This window comes from Schistocerca nitens, chromosome 1, assembly GCF_023898315.1.
Source record: "Schistocerca nitens isolate TAMUIC-IGC-003100 chromosome 1, iqSchNite1.1, whole genome shotgun sequence".
NCBI classification, from domain to species: Eukaryota; Metazoa; Arthropoda; class Insecta; order Orthoptera; family Acrididae; genus Schistocerca; species Schistocerca nitens.
The window spans coordinates 1,003,022,617-1,003,042,080 of record NC_064614.1 but is presented as its reverse complement, the minus strand read 5'-3'; the positions used below and the strand labels follow the sequence as shown (position 1 = coordinate 1,003,042,080).

At 43.2% G+C, this 19,464-nt stretch overlaps 1 protein-coding gene across 1 annotated transcript in view; it reads right to left on the bottom strand.

Moving 5' to 3' along the window:
- LOC126195439 (neuropeptide FF receptor 2-like) overlaps positions 1-19,464 on the bottom strand; it is a 163,149-nt gene that overhangs the window by 14,408 nt on the left and 129,277 nt on the right. Inside the window, exon 3 of the mRNA XM_049934059.1 lies at positions 2,877-3,046. Within this exon, the coding sequence (XP_049790016.1) occupies positions 2,877-3,046 (170 nt within the window). The remainder of the gene's footprint in view (positions 1-2,876; positions 3,047-19,464) is intronic.

Here is a 19,464-nt window from a genome sequence, read left to right as displayed (position 1 = left end):
GTTGTATTTAATTCATGGGCCTTCAGCCGTTTTAGAATTAAAGACTTTTTATTTCGATAGTGAAGCTTAGAAGTTGCGCTTTATGCTTGGACAATTAAATAAAGTGTTATGTTTGAAGTGTAACAGACAGCCACTCATTCCGGCCCCCTTCCACAATTCCTGCTACTTGTTCTGTCCTGCGGGTTTAGCAGGGCGTCTCAAGCGCGCCAAGTTTCCGTCACTTCCAACAGATGGCGTAGCTGCAGGACAGTTATAAAATGGTGTCTGTAGGTGATGTACATTACAAGCAACGTGACGTCATTTAATTTGTTACTGCAGAGAAAGAAAAGCTGGTACAAAGTCTATGAAGCATCAGCTGTCGCCAGAAGTACAGTTAGTCGCTGGACACAAGCGTGAGGTCATCAGAAGGCGGTTCGGCGGAGCTCACTATTTGCAACGGTCGAGGAGCCATCCACTTGACATGTTGCAGCGAGCTGATATTGTCATTCGCAAGGACAGAGGTATTACGACTCGGCAGCTGTCAAATGAGGTGATGCACACAGAGAAGCACTGGCTCCGCCACCAGGACATGGGTCCTGCACGGCACAGACGGTTAGAAAAGTGTGGTGGGCAATCCGAATAGTATGACGTCACAAGGACGTTACGAGGCCCGTATTTCACGAGGGCCCCGATTTACGCTTAAGCCTAGTATAGACGACGACGACACTAGGTTGCAGGCAACTGCGCTACCGGCCAGCGCGAATGCCCACCCCGCGTTTGCGCAACTCATTGGTGAAACTAAACACTTTCGGCGTGTTCCAACTTCGGCAACAATAGTTGCATGAGTTTTGAGATTATTTGTGTTCGTAGAGTGTAGACAAACTGAAATATGAAGTGGGGAACGGATAAAACTGTTCGCTTTTTGGATATCTGTGCTTTGCAAGCAAAAGTAAGCAACATATTGCTGCCGCTGAGACCATCATCTGCGATCATAACATAGATGGTTTGACAGTATCTGAGCTGCAGGACAACATTTATTGAGTTAGGAGCACATATGCAACTGAATTAAGAAAAATACAAGCAAGTGTAATTCTAGTTGTGGCAATGCTCTCGTCTACAAGTCTAAAATCCCAATGTTCGAGTTGGCCAACTCTTTGTTAAGGGGGGTAGGACGTCAAACGGGCCGACTTGGAGCAGGAGAGGCACCACAGGACATTTTAATTTCTACTGTCTATACTTTTCAAATAAATTCATAAAACTTTGTCAGCATGACCAGGAAGAATTCAGGATTCACACTCATAGCAGTGGAAGTTCAAAAACATAACAAAATAAATTTTTTTACATGTGAAATTTCATCATTTTTTTCGCTTACTATTGGCTACATTTGTTGCTATAGGTACATTTTTCTTCACAAGTAAGAGAGATTCTTTGATGAATTTTGCTTAGCATACAAACCATACTTACAGTTGTATGAAACTCTAGAATTCTCCAAATCTATTAAAAACTGTGGTAAAGATTGAGATAATTAAACTAGAAAATTTGATTTTTTTCTAAACATACAGTTTAAAACGTAACAGCTCATTCATTTTTTCATAAATTAAATAGATTCTAGAGTTTCAGACACCTGTAAGTATGGTTTGTATGCTGTGCAAAATACATCGAACAGTCTCTCTTGCTTATGAAGAAAAGTGTACCCATAGCAACAAATGCAGCCAATAGTAAGTGAAAAAATTATGAAATTTCATATGTAAAAAAAAATTATTTTGCTATGTTTTTGAACTTCCGCTGCTACGAGTGTGAATCCTGAATCCTTCCTGGTCATGTTTACAAAGTTTTATGAATTAGCTTGTAAAAGTATAGACAGTGGAAATTAAAATGTCCTGTGGTGCCTCTCCTGATCCAAGTCGGCCCGTTTGACCTCCTACCCCCCTTAAGGAATATTGTTGACAGGAGGGAAGGCTATACAAATTCAAGAAGCTGCATTCTTTATTCAATATTCATCTATTTAAAACGTCGCTTCAGTGCTCCCCTTTCAAATATGTTAGAATTTTGAAATATTGCCACCGTACAGATCTATCCTCAAGAGACTATTTTTCAAAACTTTCTCTTCTTAATGCGGCCGGCTTCGAATAATTATTGATGCTAATGTTAATAATTATTACTGTTAATGTTAATAATTATTTGTGTTAATGAAAAAGCGCCATCATCAATTAAAACCGTATCTTGTAGCATGCCGAGTGTTCTCGATTCTAACGCACGCAATATGGTATGTAATTTCAGTGCTTCATGCATTACAGCACCTTTATTCCTTATCGCATAATTAACTCTATTTAGAAGAGGCGTGAACATTTCTGGTGACATTCTAATTAAAAGAACTTCTTGGGTCGTCCATCATAAATTACTTCAGCAAGGATGCTGAGCCACCGAGTTGACGTCTTTTCTTCATCCAGTCACGAATCGAAACACGTTTCTTATTTTTTTCGTATGCGGCGATTCCACGCAACAAGCTTTAACTCAATCACAACTCGTGCGACGTGCAGCTGCCAAAACCTGCATTTCAGACACGACTCAGCGGCCCACAAAACGACGAAACTGAAGTGTATACTGGTGCCGCTGTTCTAGAGTCATATATGAAATCACTTGCGTGCAACTCACTCCCCGCAACGAGTGGCGCAACCCAATGTCGTTGTGTAAACTAGGCTTTACTTATGATAGCCTACAACTCTAGTCGCAACATTTGGCGTCCCACGTAAGGCTCGCACGGGATAGTTCCGACGCCCGTGGAAGTCCAGACACCCTACGAAAGCCGAGGCATTTGGCAACAGCACTCCTACGAGTCGGTCTGCGGAAACGTCAGCCACGGCTTCGTCGCTGGGCAGGCGGGCGCGCGCACTCACCAGAAGGCGACGGGCAGGAAGAGCACGGCGGCGAGCAGCCAGGTGGCGGCCGTGAGCAGCGAGGCGAGCCGCGGCGTGAGGCGCGACCGGTACGGCGGCACCACGATGCAGCGGTGCCGGTCCATCGAGATCAGCGTCAGCGTCCACAGCAGCACGAAGCCGCACACGAACTGAAACACACCGAGCGCACCGGGTCACGCCACTGACTCCCACTCTACGCACACTACTCATCACCACCGGCTGCGTCTGCTCTGCATTGGAGTGACGAACTCTTAGCAAACAGGACACAGGGTGAAACTTCCTGTCGGATTAAAACTGTGTGCCGGACCGAGAATCGAAATCGGAACCTTTGCCTTTCGCGGTCAAGTGCTCTATCATCTGAGCTACCCAAGCACGACTCACGCCCCGTCCTCACAGCTTTACTTCCGACAGTACCTCGTCTCCTACCTTCCAAACTTTACAGAAGCTCTCCTGCGAAAGGCAAAGGTCCCGAGTTCGAGTCTCGGTCCGGCACACAGTTTTAATCTGCAGGAAGTTTCACATCAGCGCACACTCCGCTGCAGAGTGAAAATCTCATTCAGGACCTAGGGTGTCATTTTTACCGGAGAGATATCTTCACACTTAAAAGTAATTTTAGGCGTACCACTAAGGAGCGTCACATGGCCACTACTGTTCACAATACACACGCTGTTTCAAATAAGGTCTCTTTCTCTATAACTTATAAACATAATAAGTGAAAGGAATATTTATCTCGGTGGCTAGAAGGCAGAAACATTACTAAAAATGTTCAAATTGTGTGAAATCTTATGGGACTTAACTGCTAGGGTCATCAATCCCTAAGCTTACACACTACTTAACCCAAGTTATCCTAAGGACAAACACCACACCCATGCCCGAGGGAGGACTCGAACCTCCGCCGCGACCAGCCGCACAGCCTGTGACTGTAGCGCCCGAGACCGCTCGGCTAATCATGCGCGGTGAAACATTACTCTTTCTGAGAAGTTATGGACAGTTTATTTTTAGTTCTTCACTGCGTATCACTATACAGGGTGATCAGAAACAGTCTGAAAAGCTTGCAAGGGTGTTGCAAGGTAGGTTGTGCTGAGAAATAATTGTTGAAAAAATCGATACGATGCGATGTTTCCGGTTTAATTTGCATCGAACTTAGTCAATGAGGCCGTTGTCCGTGCAAATTCAAACGGCCGGCCCGATTCGATGTTGCCAAGCGTCTTCCTTCTTTGGTTTCCTAAAGCCGAAAAAGAGAGCTGTACAAAATTGGATACGGGACCATACTAAGGATCGACACTCAGCCAAATGATGAGAATTCTCATCCTCCATCGCCTGTGGTATGAGAAAAACTGACACTACGCTGAGGTGACTAAAGTCATGGCATAGCGATAAGCATAAAAAAATGGTTCAAATGGCTCTGAGAACTATGGGACTTAACATCTGAGGTCATCAGTCCCGTAGAACTTAGAACTTCTTAAACCTAACTAACCTACGGACATCACACACATCCATGCCCGAGGCATGTGCCGATAACCACATGTACAGAATAAAGTTGAACTAAATAAGCCCTCGGTCACAATTTTTAGTCTTTTTGACCAGATGACAACACTTATATGAGTGGCTTAATCAGAAGTTAAATATTTAAAGTGGCTTGTCACGTATAAAATAAATATCAAACCAGAAACGCTTTAGTCACAAAAATTTTTAAAAGAATGGATGAAAGGCGAGCTGTTGCTACCTTTTGCTGCCTGTGGCTTTATAAGTATGAGCAGCCCATAGTCGCTCGCCTTTCATGTATTCTTTTTAAAAATTTCGTGACTAAAGCATTTCTGGCTTGATATTTATTTTATACATGACATGCCACTTTAAATATTTAATTTCTGATTAAGGCACTCATAGAAGTGTTAAGACCCGCTCCAAACGACTAAAAATTTTGACCGAGGGCTTATTTAGTTCAACTTTAACTTATAAACGGTCACTGAACCAAGCAGCCACGTTTCAAACATGTACAGACGACGGTATAAAAAGACAGTGTGCATCGGCGGAGCCGTCATTTATACTGAGGTGATTCATGTAGAGAAGTGTCTGACGTGATTATGGCTGCGCAACGAGAATTGACAGACTATGGAGATAGAATGGTAGTTGGAGTCAGAAGCATGGGACTTTCCATTTCGTAAATCGTTAGGGAATTCAACATTTCGAGATCTACAGTGTCTAGAGTGTGCTGCGAATATCACATTTCAGGCGTTACCTCTCACCGTGGACAACGGAATGGCCGACGGCCTTCACTTAACGACAGAGAGCAGCGCCGTTTGTGTAGTCAGTGCTAACACACAAGCAACACTACGTGAAATAACAGCCACTGGAAAACTGTGGCCTGGTCAGTTGAGTCCCGATTTCACTTGGTAAGAGCTGATAGTACGGTTCGAGCAGACCCCATAGAGCCTTGGTCCCAGGTTTTCAACTGTGCAAGGTAGTGGAGGTTCCGAATTGGTGTGAGCAGTGTTTACATGGAATGGACTGGGTCCTCAGGCCCAACTGAACCGACCATTGACTGGAAATGGTTATGTTAGACTACTTGGAGACCATTTGCAACCATTCGTGGACTTCACGTCCCCACACATCGACGAAGAACATTTTGGACAATTTGAACAAATTCATCTGTACAGCCTGGCATGGACTCCCGTCGAATATTTATGGCATATAATCGAGAGGTGAGTTCGTCCCCAAAATCCCGCACCGACAATACGTTCGTAGTTATGGACGGCTATAAAGGCAGCACTGCTCAAAATTTCTACCGAGCGAGGTGGCGCAGTGGTAGCACACTGGACTCGCATTCGGGAGGATGACGGTTCAATCCCGCGTCCGGCCATCCTGATTTATGTTTTCCGTGATTTCCCTAAATCGTTCCGGACAAATGCTGGGATGGTTCCTTTGAAAGGGCACGACCGACTTCCTTCCGTAATCCGATGAGACCGATGACCTCGCTGCTTGGTCTCTTCCCCCAAAAAACAACAACAACAACAACAAAATTTCTGCAGGAGACTTCCAACGACTTGAGTCCATGCCACCTCTTGCACCTTTCCTGTGAGAAGGAGGTCCATCACGGTATTAGGTGGTACCCCACGACTTTTCACACCTGGATCTGGAGCGCCGCTTCAATTTGCGCGGGCAGTCGCCTGACTGGCCAACTTCAGTGCTAATTAACTACAAGGGCGCTACATAACGAGTTCTTACGTAACAATTGTCTCCCAGCACAACCTATCCTGCAACATCCTTACAAGCTTTTCAGGCTGTTTCTGACCACCCTGTGTATAGAAAAGATGATGTTTAACGTTGTTATCAAAAATCTCGAAAAGTCATCCACTGATTTGCTTCGGATTTGTACACGATGCTGTAATAAACTCTGGGTTGGCGACAGTGTGTATTTCTTATAATTTATAATATATAACTATACGTAATATGCAAGGGGAAATATTGTTACCAAAATTTCGAAAAGTTATTGACCGTTAACTTTATATTTTTACATGATCTACTGAACACCAAAAACTTTGGAAAGTTCTTGACCGATTTACTTGAAGTTGTTACACAATACTCGTAATACACTTTCAGGCGGATATGGGCTATATGTGTGTGTCTTTCTTTCTTTTTTTTTTTTTTAATAAGAAAAATGTGTAGGTTTTCTGTTAAAACTGATTGCGAGAAACAAAATTCTGGCCTGTGCCTTGCTGTGAAAACGTGCCATTTGATGTTCCTTCCAGCAGTCAGTTTTAACTGCGATAGGATGGCATTTCAACCATTGGGCAATATTCGATAAAGATAAAGGCTGAAATAATGAATTAAAATTTGTACCACTAAACAAAAAAACGAAACTTGTATTTACAGTTTATTGTTTTATGATTACTACACTACAACGGCATCTGAATGGCCCGAAACTTTGTAATCCCACCTGCTCGCAGAGTGAAACCTTGCCACTGAAGCTACTATACTCCCAGATACGGCAGCTGGAGAAGTCTCTCTTCATTCTCCATATGCCAATAATCTCAACCTATTTGCTCACATCTTAAGCGACTTCAGTTTCCAGTCTACGTTTTGTTTTGTTTTAAATAATAAACAAGGCACAAGGTCACGGAACGAATTAGAGGAAATGTTGAGGGGAGGGGTGGGGGGGCAGAACTGGACATAGAGAGGGGATAGGAGGAGATAGGCAGAGAGAGAAAGGGGGGGGGGGTGAAGGAGATAGACAGAAGAACAGAGGAGATAGATAGATAGAGAGAGAGAGAGAGAAATGGAGTGGAGGAGGAGGAGGTGGACAAAGATAGTGGGGGGGGGGATAGGTGATGGCTGAGAGAGGGGTGCGAGGAGGTGATGGACAAAGAGTGGGGGGAGGAGGATATGGACAGAAAGAGAGGTAAGGAAGACACTAGAATGTATATCCAGTTCCAATACACATAGCAATTACGAAGCGTTACCGCGTTCGTTAGTTTCCCACAAAGTTACAGGAACGAGTGTTGGTTCCCGTTGTCTTAGCCGTATGGCCTTAGAGAGAAAGCACGTGTCTAGAAACTGAAAGATTGCGCGATCGAATTCCGGCCGGATCATGGATTTTTCAGTCTGTTTAGACAATTGGCATTCACCGTCAATGATGTGGAAATTTGCCAGAGACGTCAGATGGTTCGAATTTCACTGGTTGCAGACTGTGGTAGGTTAGAAATAGGCAAGTCGTCGAAGCTGCGCCGCATTGAAAGACTAGAAAAAAGCTATTGAAGCACACGTAATTAAATTCGAGCAAGCAGATATATTTATTGCTTATGTATTTATACCAAATGTGTATGAATCAGTTTAACTTAAATTATTACATATCCAAGTTTAAGAGGTGCAGGCAACATGCTGTAAAAAATCGGCTTTGATGAGACACATGTTCTGGTGAGGGAATTTTCTTTTAACCGTGGTCTTGTGGACCAGGTTATCTTATAGCATTACATCTGCTTTATTGGCATCGTGTGAGCATTCGCCGAGCGTCAGCAACATGGAAACGTTTTCGTCGGGTGGGTATGACAAGTTTATATCATGTTGATATCCGGGGCAGACAAACGCACTTCTTTGTGAATTCCGACGTGCCTTTGTATATAGCATTGTAAGGACACCACCTAAAGCATAACCGAAAATGACTTCAAGTAGAACATCGAGGAAGCTCGACCCTTCGTTACACCAGTAACTTTGCATGCAGAGATTACAAGAGAGTCGTTGTCCTTCAGATGAAGAGGTTAAGTACCCAAAATGAGTGTTAGGTGATTATTCGACGTGTTATTTTTGTGATAAGGTACTGCTTCTGACGATGACGCGTTAGAGTCGAAAACGGTGTAAGTCGTAAGTTCGTGCAATGCGATCAACTAAATCGTGAACAAAAAAGCACGTTTCTCTTGTACTGGCACTGTGTTCCACGAACCAAGTAATAAGTCAAAAGATGTCTCCACAGATTTACATAATTCACACACAGTCACAATATCAACAGGCATCGGGCATGTTTTCCCTGTAATGCTGACCCATTTTTGGAACGCTCTAACAAAACTCCAGGTATTGTCGATGAAAACGACCTACTTCCGTTCAGGACGACCTCTGGACTGCCTTTGGCGTCTCTTAAAAATTTATGTGCGTCTCCCCACCAATTTAATGGATGTGTGTTCACAAAAACGAAGTATAAATACGTACTTCATACGAGAATTAAGCTGTCATTAGTTCAGTTTATATTGGTTTCAAGAGTTTGCCTTTCGTATATTAAATTTATTTTAATTTATATTAATGTGGTACCAACAATATTTGAGATTCCTTCCTCAATTCTTTCCACCATCTTCGAAAAAATGAAATTTAAAAGAACAGGGTAATTATGTGTAAAATGTCTTATCTTCACGGAATTTTTGTGAGCCGGCCGAAGTGGCCGCGCGGTTCTGGCGCTGCAGTCTGGAACCGCGAGACCGCTACGGTCGCAGGTTCGAATCCTGCCTCGGGCATGGATGTGTGTGATGTCCTTAGGTTAGTTAGGTTTAACTAGTTCTAAGTTCTAGGGGACTAATGACCTCAGCAGTTGAGTCCCATAGTGCTCAGAGCCATTTGAACCATTTTTGAATTTTTGTGGTGATTACAAAACTGGTCTTAGCGAGTCTAATATTTACGAACTTTTTCGGAAAATGTAATACTATCGGTGATACGTTATTGATATTTATTCACCTGATGCGTTTAGGTCACAGTTGTATGTGTAAAACGGGCTCTTTTATTCTCTAGGACTAGTTGATTGAACTTTAATTTTGAAAAAAATCGTTTACTTGAATATCAGCATTGCATCATTACGTTTTCGTTAATACGTGACACTAATGTTTGGTTGGCTGATGTAGGGGAAGGGGACCAAACAGCGAGGTCAACGATCCCATCGGATGAGGGACGGATGGGGAACAAAGTCGGCCGTGCCCTTTCAAAGGGACCATGCCGGCATTTGCCTGAAGCGATTTTAGGGAAATCACGGAAAACCTAAATCAGGGTAGTCGGACGCGGGTTTGAACCTTCGTTCTCCCGAATGCAGGTCGAGTGGGCTAACCACCGCGCCACCTCGCTCCGTGACACAAATGAATAGATCACTCATGAAACCTATCATCCTACTACGATCTTTAGTTGTTCGAGAGCCTGAGGACACGCTAGCAAAAGATGGGACGTTGAATTAGAATGCTTTCAGTATTCGAAATATGGGCTTCTTCCATAGGTCCTAAGATACGATTTCAGAGGGATTGTATGTCATCTATACAATCGGTAGTGTTGTGCTGTTGTTATAAACATGTCTAACGTACAAAGAATAGAATTCACGTAACATCAGTTAGGTTAGGGTCAAACAATCTGTTGAAAGTGCTTGCGATAGACTTTGCCTTAACAATCGATAGTCGACTATGAAATCTTATCACACATAACAATTCCTGAATGAGATTTTCACTCTGCAGCAGAGTGTGCGCTGATTTGAAACTTCGTGGCAGATTAAAACTGTGTGCTGGAAAGAGACTCGAACTCGGGACCTTTGCCTTTCGCGGGCAAGTGCTCTACCATCTCAGCTATCCAAGCACTACTCACGCCCCGTCCTCACAGCTTTACTTCTGCCAGTACCTCGTCTCCTACCTTCCAAACTTTACAGAAGCTCTCCTGCGAACCTTGCAGAACTAGCACTCCTGAAAGAAACGATACTGCGGAGACATGGCCACAGCCTGGGGGATGTTTCCAGAATGAGATTTTCACTCTGCAGCGGAGTGTGCGCTGATATGAAACTTCTTGGCAGATTAAAACTGTGTGCTGGAAAGAGACTCGAACTCGGGACCTTTGCCTTTCGCGGGCAAGTGATCTACCATCTGAGCTACCCAAGCACAACTCACGCCCCGTCCGCACGGCTGTACTTCTACCAGTACCTGGTACCTAAGCCATGTCTCCGCAATATCGTTTCTTTCAGGAGCGCTAGTTCTGCAATATTTGCAGGAGAGCTTCTGTAAAGTTTGGAAGGTAGGAGACGAGATACTGGCAGAAGTAAAGCTGTGAGGACGGGGCGTGAGTCATGCTTCGGTAGCTCAGATGGTAGAGCACTTGCCCGCGAAAGGCAAAGGTCCCGAGTTCGAGTCTCGGTCCAGCACACAGTTTTAATCTGCCAAGAAGTTTCACACATAACAATTGTTTGCGATGCCGTCTCCTTTAGCAGGACGACTTATGAAACTGTGCATGTTTCGACTCCCTATCCAGATATTTGCGCCACGAGCTGCCACTGACGCATTGTCCGTGTCGTTGCCACGTCAGCGCCTAATGGGATGCCGCAGGCATGGCAACGGCAACGGCAGCGGCAGCGGTGACGGGAGAGAGCACGACGCTGAGTCTGGAGGCGCTGGTGCACGCTTCCCAAGGTTTCTGCTTGCCGCGACGTATCAGTCGGCGATAGCGCCCTCTCCGGCAGAGTGCGTCGCGGGGCAGATAACCTGTGCAAGCAAGCAGGAGGCGCGGCTACGGTCGCAGATAACGCAGGAACGCAGCGGGGCTGCGCCGCGTCCGGCAACAACCCGCAGGCCAGGAGGAAATGCACGTCGCGTCGTCACTGCACCGCTCCGAGAGAGGCAAAAGCTATCCCGAAAATCTGCTCCAGCTGCCGGATACGCCATTTCCGTAGTCGCTGGCCATTGGCACTGTAGTCGTGGGTTCGATTCCCGATTACATTCTTTTGAGGGTTCCGTACCTGAGTGGGTAAAAACGGAACCTTTATAAAATCACTTTGTTGTCAGTCTGTCTGTCTGTCTGTCTGTCTGTCTATGTGTCTGTCCGTCTGTTAAAAACCCTATTTCTCAGAAAGCGCTAGACTTATCAAGTTGAAATTTATGTCAATTACTATGTTTGGCGCTGTAAAAAACTGATGCTTCTAAGTCTATTAAATCCGAAGATACTGCCAAATATATCACATATTTTTATAATGGGAAACTCTCATTAGGACCCACAGCGTGCCTCCATTGACTTAGAATCATGAAATCCGGCGCGAAGCAATGATTCACAGTTCAAGTAAAGGAAAAAAAATCAGACATCTGCTCATTTCTAACTAAACCACCCAAAAAATATTTCTTTCTTCAATTATTACATAACTTCAAACTTGAAGCTGAAACATTCTCAAAAGACTTGGATTCCCAGGAGCGATATCTTGCCAGTATCAATGTCGATAACACGCAGAAATAGTCGAGATCCTAGATCTCCTCGGATGGGTGAACAGTCTATAATCATAATTAAGTTAATGCGGAAAACTGGGAGCGTGAGTTCTACTCGCACCTAGGCAGATTTTTGCTAGTAGCTGCAACCTACTAGGGAAGCAGCCTACCATTAGTTTCGTTAGCCGGCCGGTGTGGCCGTGCGGTTCTAGGCGCTTCAGTCTGGAACCGCGTGACCGCTACGGTCGCAGGTTCGAATCCTGCCTCGGGCATGGATGTGTGTGATGTCCTTAGGTTAGTTAGGTTTAAGTAGTTCTAAGTTCTAGGGGACTGATGACCACAGATGTTAAGTCCCATAGTGCTCAGAGCCATTTGAACCATTTGAACCATTAGTTTCGTTAAGACGATGCACTGGGTACAATAATTTTGTCGCCAAAATAATTAGCGATGCGAGGTATGTAACAGTTTGCTTGGCGAATGGCAGATACGGGCAACCTTAAGCTCATGTTTATATGAAAATTGTGAGTCGAGACGAAAACCATGCGATATGGAGCAATGGTTAAAGATGCAGAAATCGCACTCTGAAATACAGTGGTTCAAATTCCCGTCCGGCAGTTCGGAATTAGGTTTTGTGCGGTTTATCATTATCGATTACAGTAAATTCCGGGATGCGTCCTCCGGAAAGCCAGCGGGAGACTTTTGCTAATCACACCTCGTACTCCATCTCTAGCAAATTCGTCGTATTCGGGATAAACCGTCAACTTCATTCATTAGAGTGAGAAGCTTCACTTTTCGTTAAAAATTTCTTACAATAATACTTATTTATTTAATCCAAATGTCACTTGCTTGTGTACGTCTTTCTGAGGCTACGAGTCGGCGCTTCCAAATTGAAATGCTCTCCTCCTTAAGTCGGAACATTCACAAAGTTTATTTTTTTAAATACTCCGACTAATGTCTTAATATTTGAGAAGTAACAGTATACTTCTTGTGGCGAAAAATGAGAAACGGCTATTTTTTTACCTTTTAATTGTTCTGCATCCCGTCAGTAACTATGTCATTTGATGTAGAAATGCTAGCAATAGCCCAGGAAAAACAGTACCCGCCGATAGTGTTAAATAGATCACCCTCATATTGACCTAAAGCCCATTTGGGTAAAACACAGTAAATGCATACCAGAATAGCCACTCCCGTTTTATGTCCGAAGGCGATGTCAACCTGAAAGTACACGACAGTGAGAGGGTGGGCTCGAGAACGTTTTTCCACACAAGCGACTCATCCATCATTTGGGGCCACCGCTCCTTCACCCCCGCTTTTCCTTCGTACACTTTCAATCGTGTCAGTTTTCGCTACTAACCGTGGTACACAATAAATACGAATCTTGCACCTGGACGCCCCTAGCGTTCCTCTAATCTTGGCGCCCTAGGCGCCCATTGCTATTGTCCTGTACACAAATCTTAAAATTGTGGCGCCTATGGTTCCCCTTTCAGCTTGCTGTCCCAAGAGTCTTGGACCTTAATCCTTTCACTACATACAGGACATATGTGTTTCACGACAGGTTAACAGAGATCCAGTTGGAATTTGTTGCATATTTCTGCTAGATGCCAGTGTCCCATTGATAAAGGGTTGGCACAATTCTAATAATAACAGACCGCACATATAGGTTGTGCTGTCCTCAAGTTTCATTGTTAACCCTCGTCTCCGGATTGTCACGTCCAATTAGTTTCGCACCTGCAGACAGGCAACGCAGTAACCAGTTTCGCAAAGCGGGCTGCCTTCGCGCCTACCCGGGCACATCGGGTCTACGACTTGCACCCACGAACTGACACTTGTGACGTCACATACGAAGCCCATATGGAGCACCTGCAGTGTGAGTTACAAACTTGGAGGTACGCTCTGTCCACTGATGTGTGCGTGTTTTCAATATATTTACGTACATTTACAGTTGGGGATATTCAGCAGCCAAAAAATTGTTAAAATTCATGGCGAAACATTCAGCTGTCATTTTGCACAATTCGCTACTAGCTTCGGTCAATGATAATTATCACTTCAGCTGTCATTTATTTTGCACAATTCGCTACTAGTTTCGGTCAGTGCGTTGCTAGCTGTCGATGTGGACTTGCTTCTTGACGATAATTATCGTTGCAATTATTATTGTGAGAAATTTTTTTACGTGCTTGAAGTGTTTAAAAGAGCAAATCACTTTTCTTCAAATAATGGTACAACTTTCCTACCGTTTATGCCACATAAGCTTGATAATGGTCACTGACCGAAACCAGTAGCGAACTGTGCGGAATAAATGACAACTGAATGTTCCCAATATGTCTCGCAGTTTTTGCGCAGTCATCTTCTGAAGCCCTGGAGGTACCTATGAATAACCGTGTATGCCCTAGCACCACTCACAACCCACTTCAAAAACAGGACGGCTGAAAATACTGGTTTAAGATATTAATGAAAATAAACAAACCTTAATGTTTTTAAATAAAATTGGTAGTCAAAGGGTTAAAGCGGCACAAAGCAGTACACACACGACAGCTCAACTTCTTATCATGATTTTTTTCTGACAGTACTGTTGTGAAGCAGTACGCAACTCCGACTTCCTAATATAGGTTTTACTCTTATTTCTAGGAGAGGTTACGAGATATGTGAGAACTGTTGACTTGTTGGCTTTCTGCGAGATCAGATGTGTGTTGTGGTCGTAGAGCAATTCTTTGTAGACTCTTATAAAGTTTGTTTCATCGACCTGATGGAAAATGTTCAGATAATTTGTTGTAAAACTACACGTGAAAGATGGATACTACAACTTCTCTGTCAAAGATTCACGCAATATGTTGTTTGACAGTATCTGTAATCTTCAGTTCTCGGTATTCGGTTCCGTAGAGCAAAGCATGTAACTAATTTGCCCCTCTGCTGAAACCCAAGTACAGGCAACGAACGTTTACAATCCCTCGAGAGGTACGAATTGGTTTATGCCATGAGACAGCTGAAGAATATTGTGAGAATTCTGTACTGGCAGCACTCACGTTTCATCAGTGAGGCAGGAGTCGCTGTAGCAGAATGCTGGAACGGTCTAGGCTCCACCTTTGGACTCGCATATCCCAAACGTACCACGAAAACGAAACGGTTCACGTCCCAGGCTAAACTGTGGAGCTGTCAGAGATCTGTCTAATGTTAAATGTATCTCGACGTCATGTCTAAGCACAGTATTTGGCACGCTTATGGAATATTTGCGCACATTTTTCAATAAATCAAAATTCGAAACTTGTCGATTCCGAAAATTAAAGCAAAACGGCCGTAAATGACATTATGCAACAAATATTACAAGCAGTAACCGTTCATAATTTTGCGATACTTTCCATCCAGTACATACGTTAAAGTGACCGTGAGAACAGTTTCCCAACAACTGTCTGGCACAAAGCCACGCCCAGATTCCCTGTGGCAACATGCGACGTGTCGTGAGGCGAGGCACAGAGCACAACGCAAACTGCATACCGTAATTTCTGCTGCTGTCGCGTGAATCAGGTGTGGAGTGACGTGAAGTTTCAGGAATTTAGCACATTAGCTTACCGCACCCGCGAGGCACGCTAGCTCATACATCACGTGTGAGAATGTAAGGAGTGGGAAGTTGCGTCATTTTATGCTCCCCAAGAATGAACAAAATATGAGACTATTTTGGAATTTTCTGGAATGTTGCGTAACAGCTTGAAAAGTTGGTGAGTTAATGAAACATAGGGCTGCCATTCGGGGCGAGTCGTGTGTAAATTCCTAAGGAACTCAGAATAAGGCGAAACACTACAAATTACCTCGTCTCAAAGTGCATTTCCTCTTGAAATGTAACTTTTTACTCTGTGAACTTAATTAATTCCCTAGTCATGCGAAATACTGCTATCTTATTCATCCGCATAGGATATACAGCGCGGAGGTGATAAAATAATTTCGTGGAAGAAGCCCTATAGCAAACAGTATGAAATGCTGACAGCAGAGAAAAACGAAAAGAGGAGAGAGAACTATATTTTGTTACTGTAACGTTGAAAAAGTACTGCGACAGGCAATTCTTTGTTGATGTGTGCTGCTACTTATGGTTACATAGGAATTGACGACAATACTTCAGACGAAACAATGTTTCGTAAAATGACATGAAGATGAAATCCTATTGCGATTATAATGAAAACGGCCGAAAATAGGCTGTCTGATTGAGAAGGTGGCCGTACGAAATTTTCTGTTCCCATCCTCGTGCCTTTCTTGTTTCTAATTGATTCGTGTCCGTTTATTGCAAATACCCTTCTTACTTCCACAATCGTTAGCGGTGCTACCGTTTGTAAATTAGTACGGTGGCAAACGCAGGACTGCCAATGAGATGCAGAAACGGTAACTATTTCGCATTTGCTATATGCAATGTTACGCGCAGAAGTGTACAAAAATAGGAACATTAATTGAATCGGCGACAAAACAAAACAGGATAGCCAATTTTAAGTGTTATACATGCGATTTTTTTCACACAATTTGACCGCATCTCGTGGTCGTGCGGTAGCGTTCTCGCTTCCCACGCCCGGGTTCCCGGGTTCGATTCCCGGCGGGGTCAGGGATTTTCTCTGCTTCGTGATGGCTGGGTGTTGTGTGATGTCCTTAGGTTAGTTAGGTTTAAGTAGTTCTAAGTTCTAGCGGACTGATGACCATAGATGTTAAGTCCCATAGTGCTCCGAGCCATTTGAACCATTTTTTTCACACAATTTTCTGACAGAAACTTTCTTACCTGTGTCCGATATTATTCTCCCCATCATAAAAAAATTCTAACGGTTTGTTTGAATGTCCCCACCGCGTGCAATATTTCCTTTTGCATCCGATTTTTTGGCCCATCATTAGATCACATTGTTAATAATACGAATGCTTCTTATCCGTATGAGTGCCATAATAAGAGCTGATTAGCCTTGTAAATCTAATAGGAGACATTTCTAAAACAGATTTTCAAGAACTGAATTTGTAGTTCTCAGTCGAGCGAAACTAAAAGTCGGGGCAGTTTCAAACTTAACTATTAAGCTTTTCACGTGGATATTATTTTCACACTTTACAAATATATTAAGTATTTTTTCTGGGACTTTCTGGCACACGTTGTGGTCAGATCGATATTTCTCAAAATTATTTCCGGATACATCACAAGCGTCTCAGAGAATAACGCTTAGATAAGAAAATATCAATTGTATACACATTTTAACTTGAATGGAAAAAAGTAAAGTATTGAGACAGAACAAAGATGGTAGCATTACACTGCCTGACTTTGGAAGTGGCGTTCGCTCTGCCTTTCAGTCGAAAACTGAAATACTGTTTACGAAAGAGAAAGAGAGCAACTGAAGAATACGGTGTTGTGAAAAATACGGCGCATCTTTTTAATGAGTGATAGCTCAAAACAGTTTCCACTGCTGGACGAAAACATTGCAGCAAATCATATGGGCTAATAGAACACAGAATGTTTTCCTTAACAGAAACTGGCTTGTATTTGATACCGACAATGTGCAAATGAGTGTAAACCAACACTGCTTGTCTAGCGGCCGTCTCTACAACATGCATCTTCATGCGTTTTATGTAAACAGTGATTGGCCAAAAACACTTAGCAATGAATGAACGAAAATTTGGGACCATTTAAATTTTCAAAAATGGTTCAAATGGCTCTGAGCACTATGGGACTTAACATCTATGGTCATCAGTCCCCTAGAACTTAGAACTACTTAAACCTAACTAACCTAAGGACATCACGCAACACGCAGTCATCACGAGGCAGAGAAAATACCTGACCCCGCCGGGAATCGAACCCGGGAACCCGGGCGTGGGAAGCGAGTTTAAATTTTCAGTCATGTCAGAATGTCGATGTAACAAATAGCCTCTACAAAATAGCTCTTTCTGTCTTTCATTGCAGTTACTGCGTTTCTGTCCACGTAAGTGCAACGTATAAAGAATATTTATTGTGGACTGTCTCTTTGGTTGACACCTCTTCACTGGCGAATATAGCACGAAGATCACCATTATTTATAGCTCTCCACAAGCGTTAGTCATTCATGGGTAAAATATGAAAAACGTTCGTTAATTATGCATGGCACCGACTGATGCGGAACGAGCTATATGCACATGGCTGCGGTCAGATGTGATGGTGTGGTGTGTTATGGTGTGGCCGGAAAACCGCAGAACGCATTCAGCAGCGGGCTGTGGGCGTGGCTTCACGTGTTACCACGGAGCGCAACGCGCTCGCCCGCAGTGGAGTTCTCTTTTCACGCATTATTTTACACTGAAAAGTCGATGTCGTAGAACTCTGGTATTAGCGTAGTTTCCTTACTACGATTAATACAAAATACTTTCTAAACTGAAAATTACAATTTTTATGAAATTTAATAAAGTTCTGATATAGCAGAAAGTAACAAGAGTAAAGGTGCTCATACACAAGCAATATTTATTGCATAATACTGAGTACTGCGCAATAATATTGACCGTCCGAGAGCGATCTTTACGGTCTGTGCAATAAATTTAAGGAGACTGCCAGCTTTAAGAATATTGACGGTTGCTCAATATATTGTGCGGTTTAAGGGGAGAGATTGCGTGACAAGCGGCAGCTGCTTCTGGGAATGAAAGAAATTCAGTTCGCTCTGAACGAATTTCCACAAAGAACTGAAAAAAGTAAATGACAATAGATCAGGAAGTGTGCTGGATGTTGTGTACTGAAGCACTATGAGGTACTGTGAGCAATGAAATTACTGACTGTTTACGAAACGCTAAGATACTTCGTTGTCCACAGTAGGACAGGTATCTTAAGATCATGACTTTAAGCGGAAATATTTATTTCATTTCTACCTGTTTTCGGAATTGGCAAATAAGTCCAGGTCAAATGTCCAGTGATCATACATGGGTTTTTCCTTTTTTTTTTATTGCAACAGTTGTTACACCATGGACATAGTATCGTTTAAATTTTCAGTCATTAGTCAGTAAATAATTGTTTTATTTCGTTTGCAGCAGTTGTTACTGTGGAGAAATATGTACAAAATACCACATATACAGCACGACTTAAATAGTTAACTTGTTTAATTTGTAATTAGTTGTTGTTGTTGTGGTCTACGAACCTATATTGCAGTGACTAAGCCTCTGGTCCATTGTAGTGCTCACTGAAGGTTTCCAGACTTATTTCGGTCTTTCTGCATAATTTTTGCTTATGTTATGCAAGGCAAACAACTCGGCCGCAAAACATGAAAGTTCCACATCCTCAAGCGGCGACATGTTTGCTACGAACACAGAGTTCTAACTGATGCGTCTCGGGCTTAAATAATGCGCAGTAATATTACGCCATTCGTGACCTCACCCTTTCGCGCATTGTTCAGGGTGTCCGGGTTAAACACATAAAAATGTAAAATGTAATAGCTTGAGAAGTAATTGAGATATTTATTGCCAGTACGTTTCCACAAGAATGGTAACCCAAAGTGCATGCCCGATGTAAGAAACTAACACAAATCCCCATCTTCTACAGGAGTTTCGTCATGCCGAGACGGCGAGATTCTCACAACAGAAAACTAAGACGGCACCACTGGTGAATAATCAGTCTCGATTTGTACATCTAAATCACAATAAAGCCCGTGTTAGAGGTGCTTTGCCTTATGTTAGCCGATAAGGTTCATACATACATCATAGGAAGGCAGAGTGGGTGGAAACCAATTTTGGGGTTGTTATCTGCTAGAGCGATTCTTGTGCTTTTCTGAACAAAGAAGTTGATTTACGATCGTCTTCGAATGTCAATCAATTCATATTTTACAGCGGTGCTGCTACGCTCTGCGAATGAAACAAGCCTGATTTCGTTCATGTTGCCCTCCTTTGTATTGTTGGACAGAAATATTGAAGTG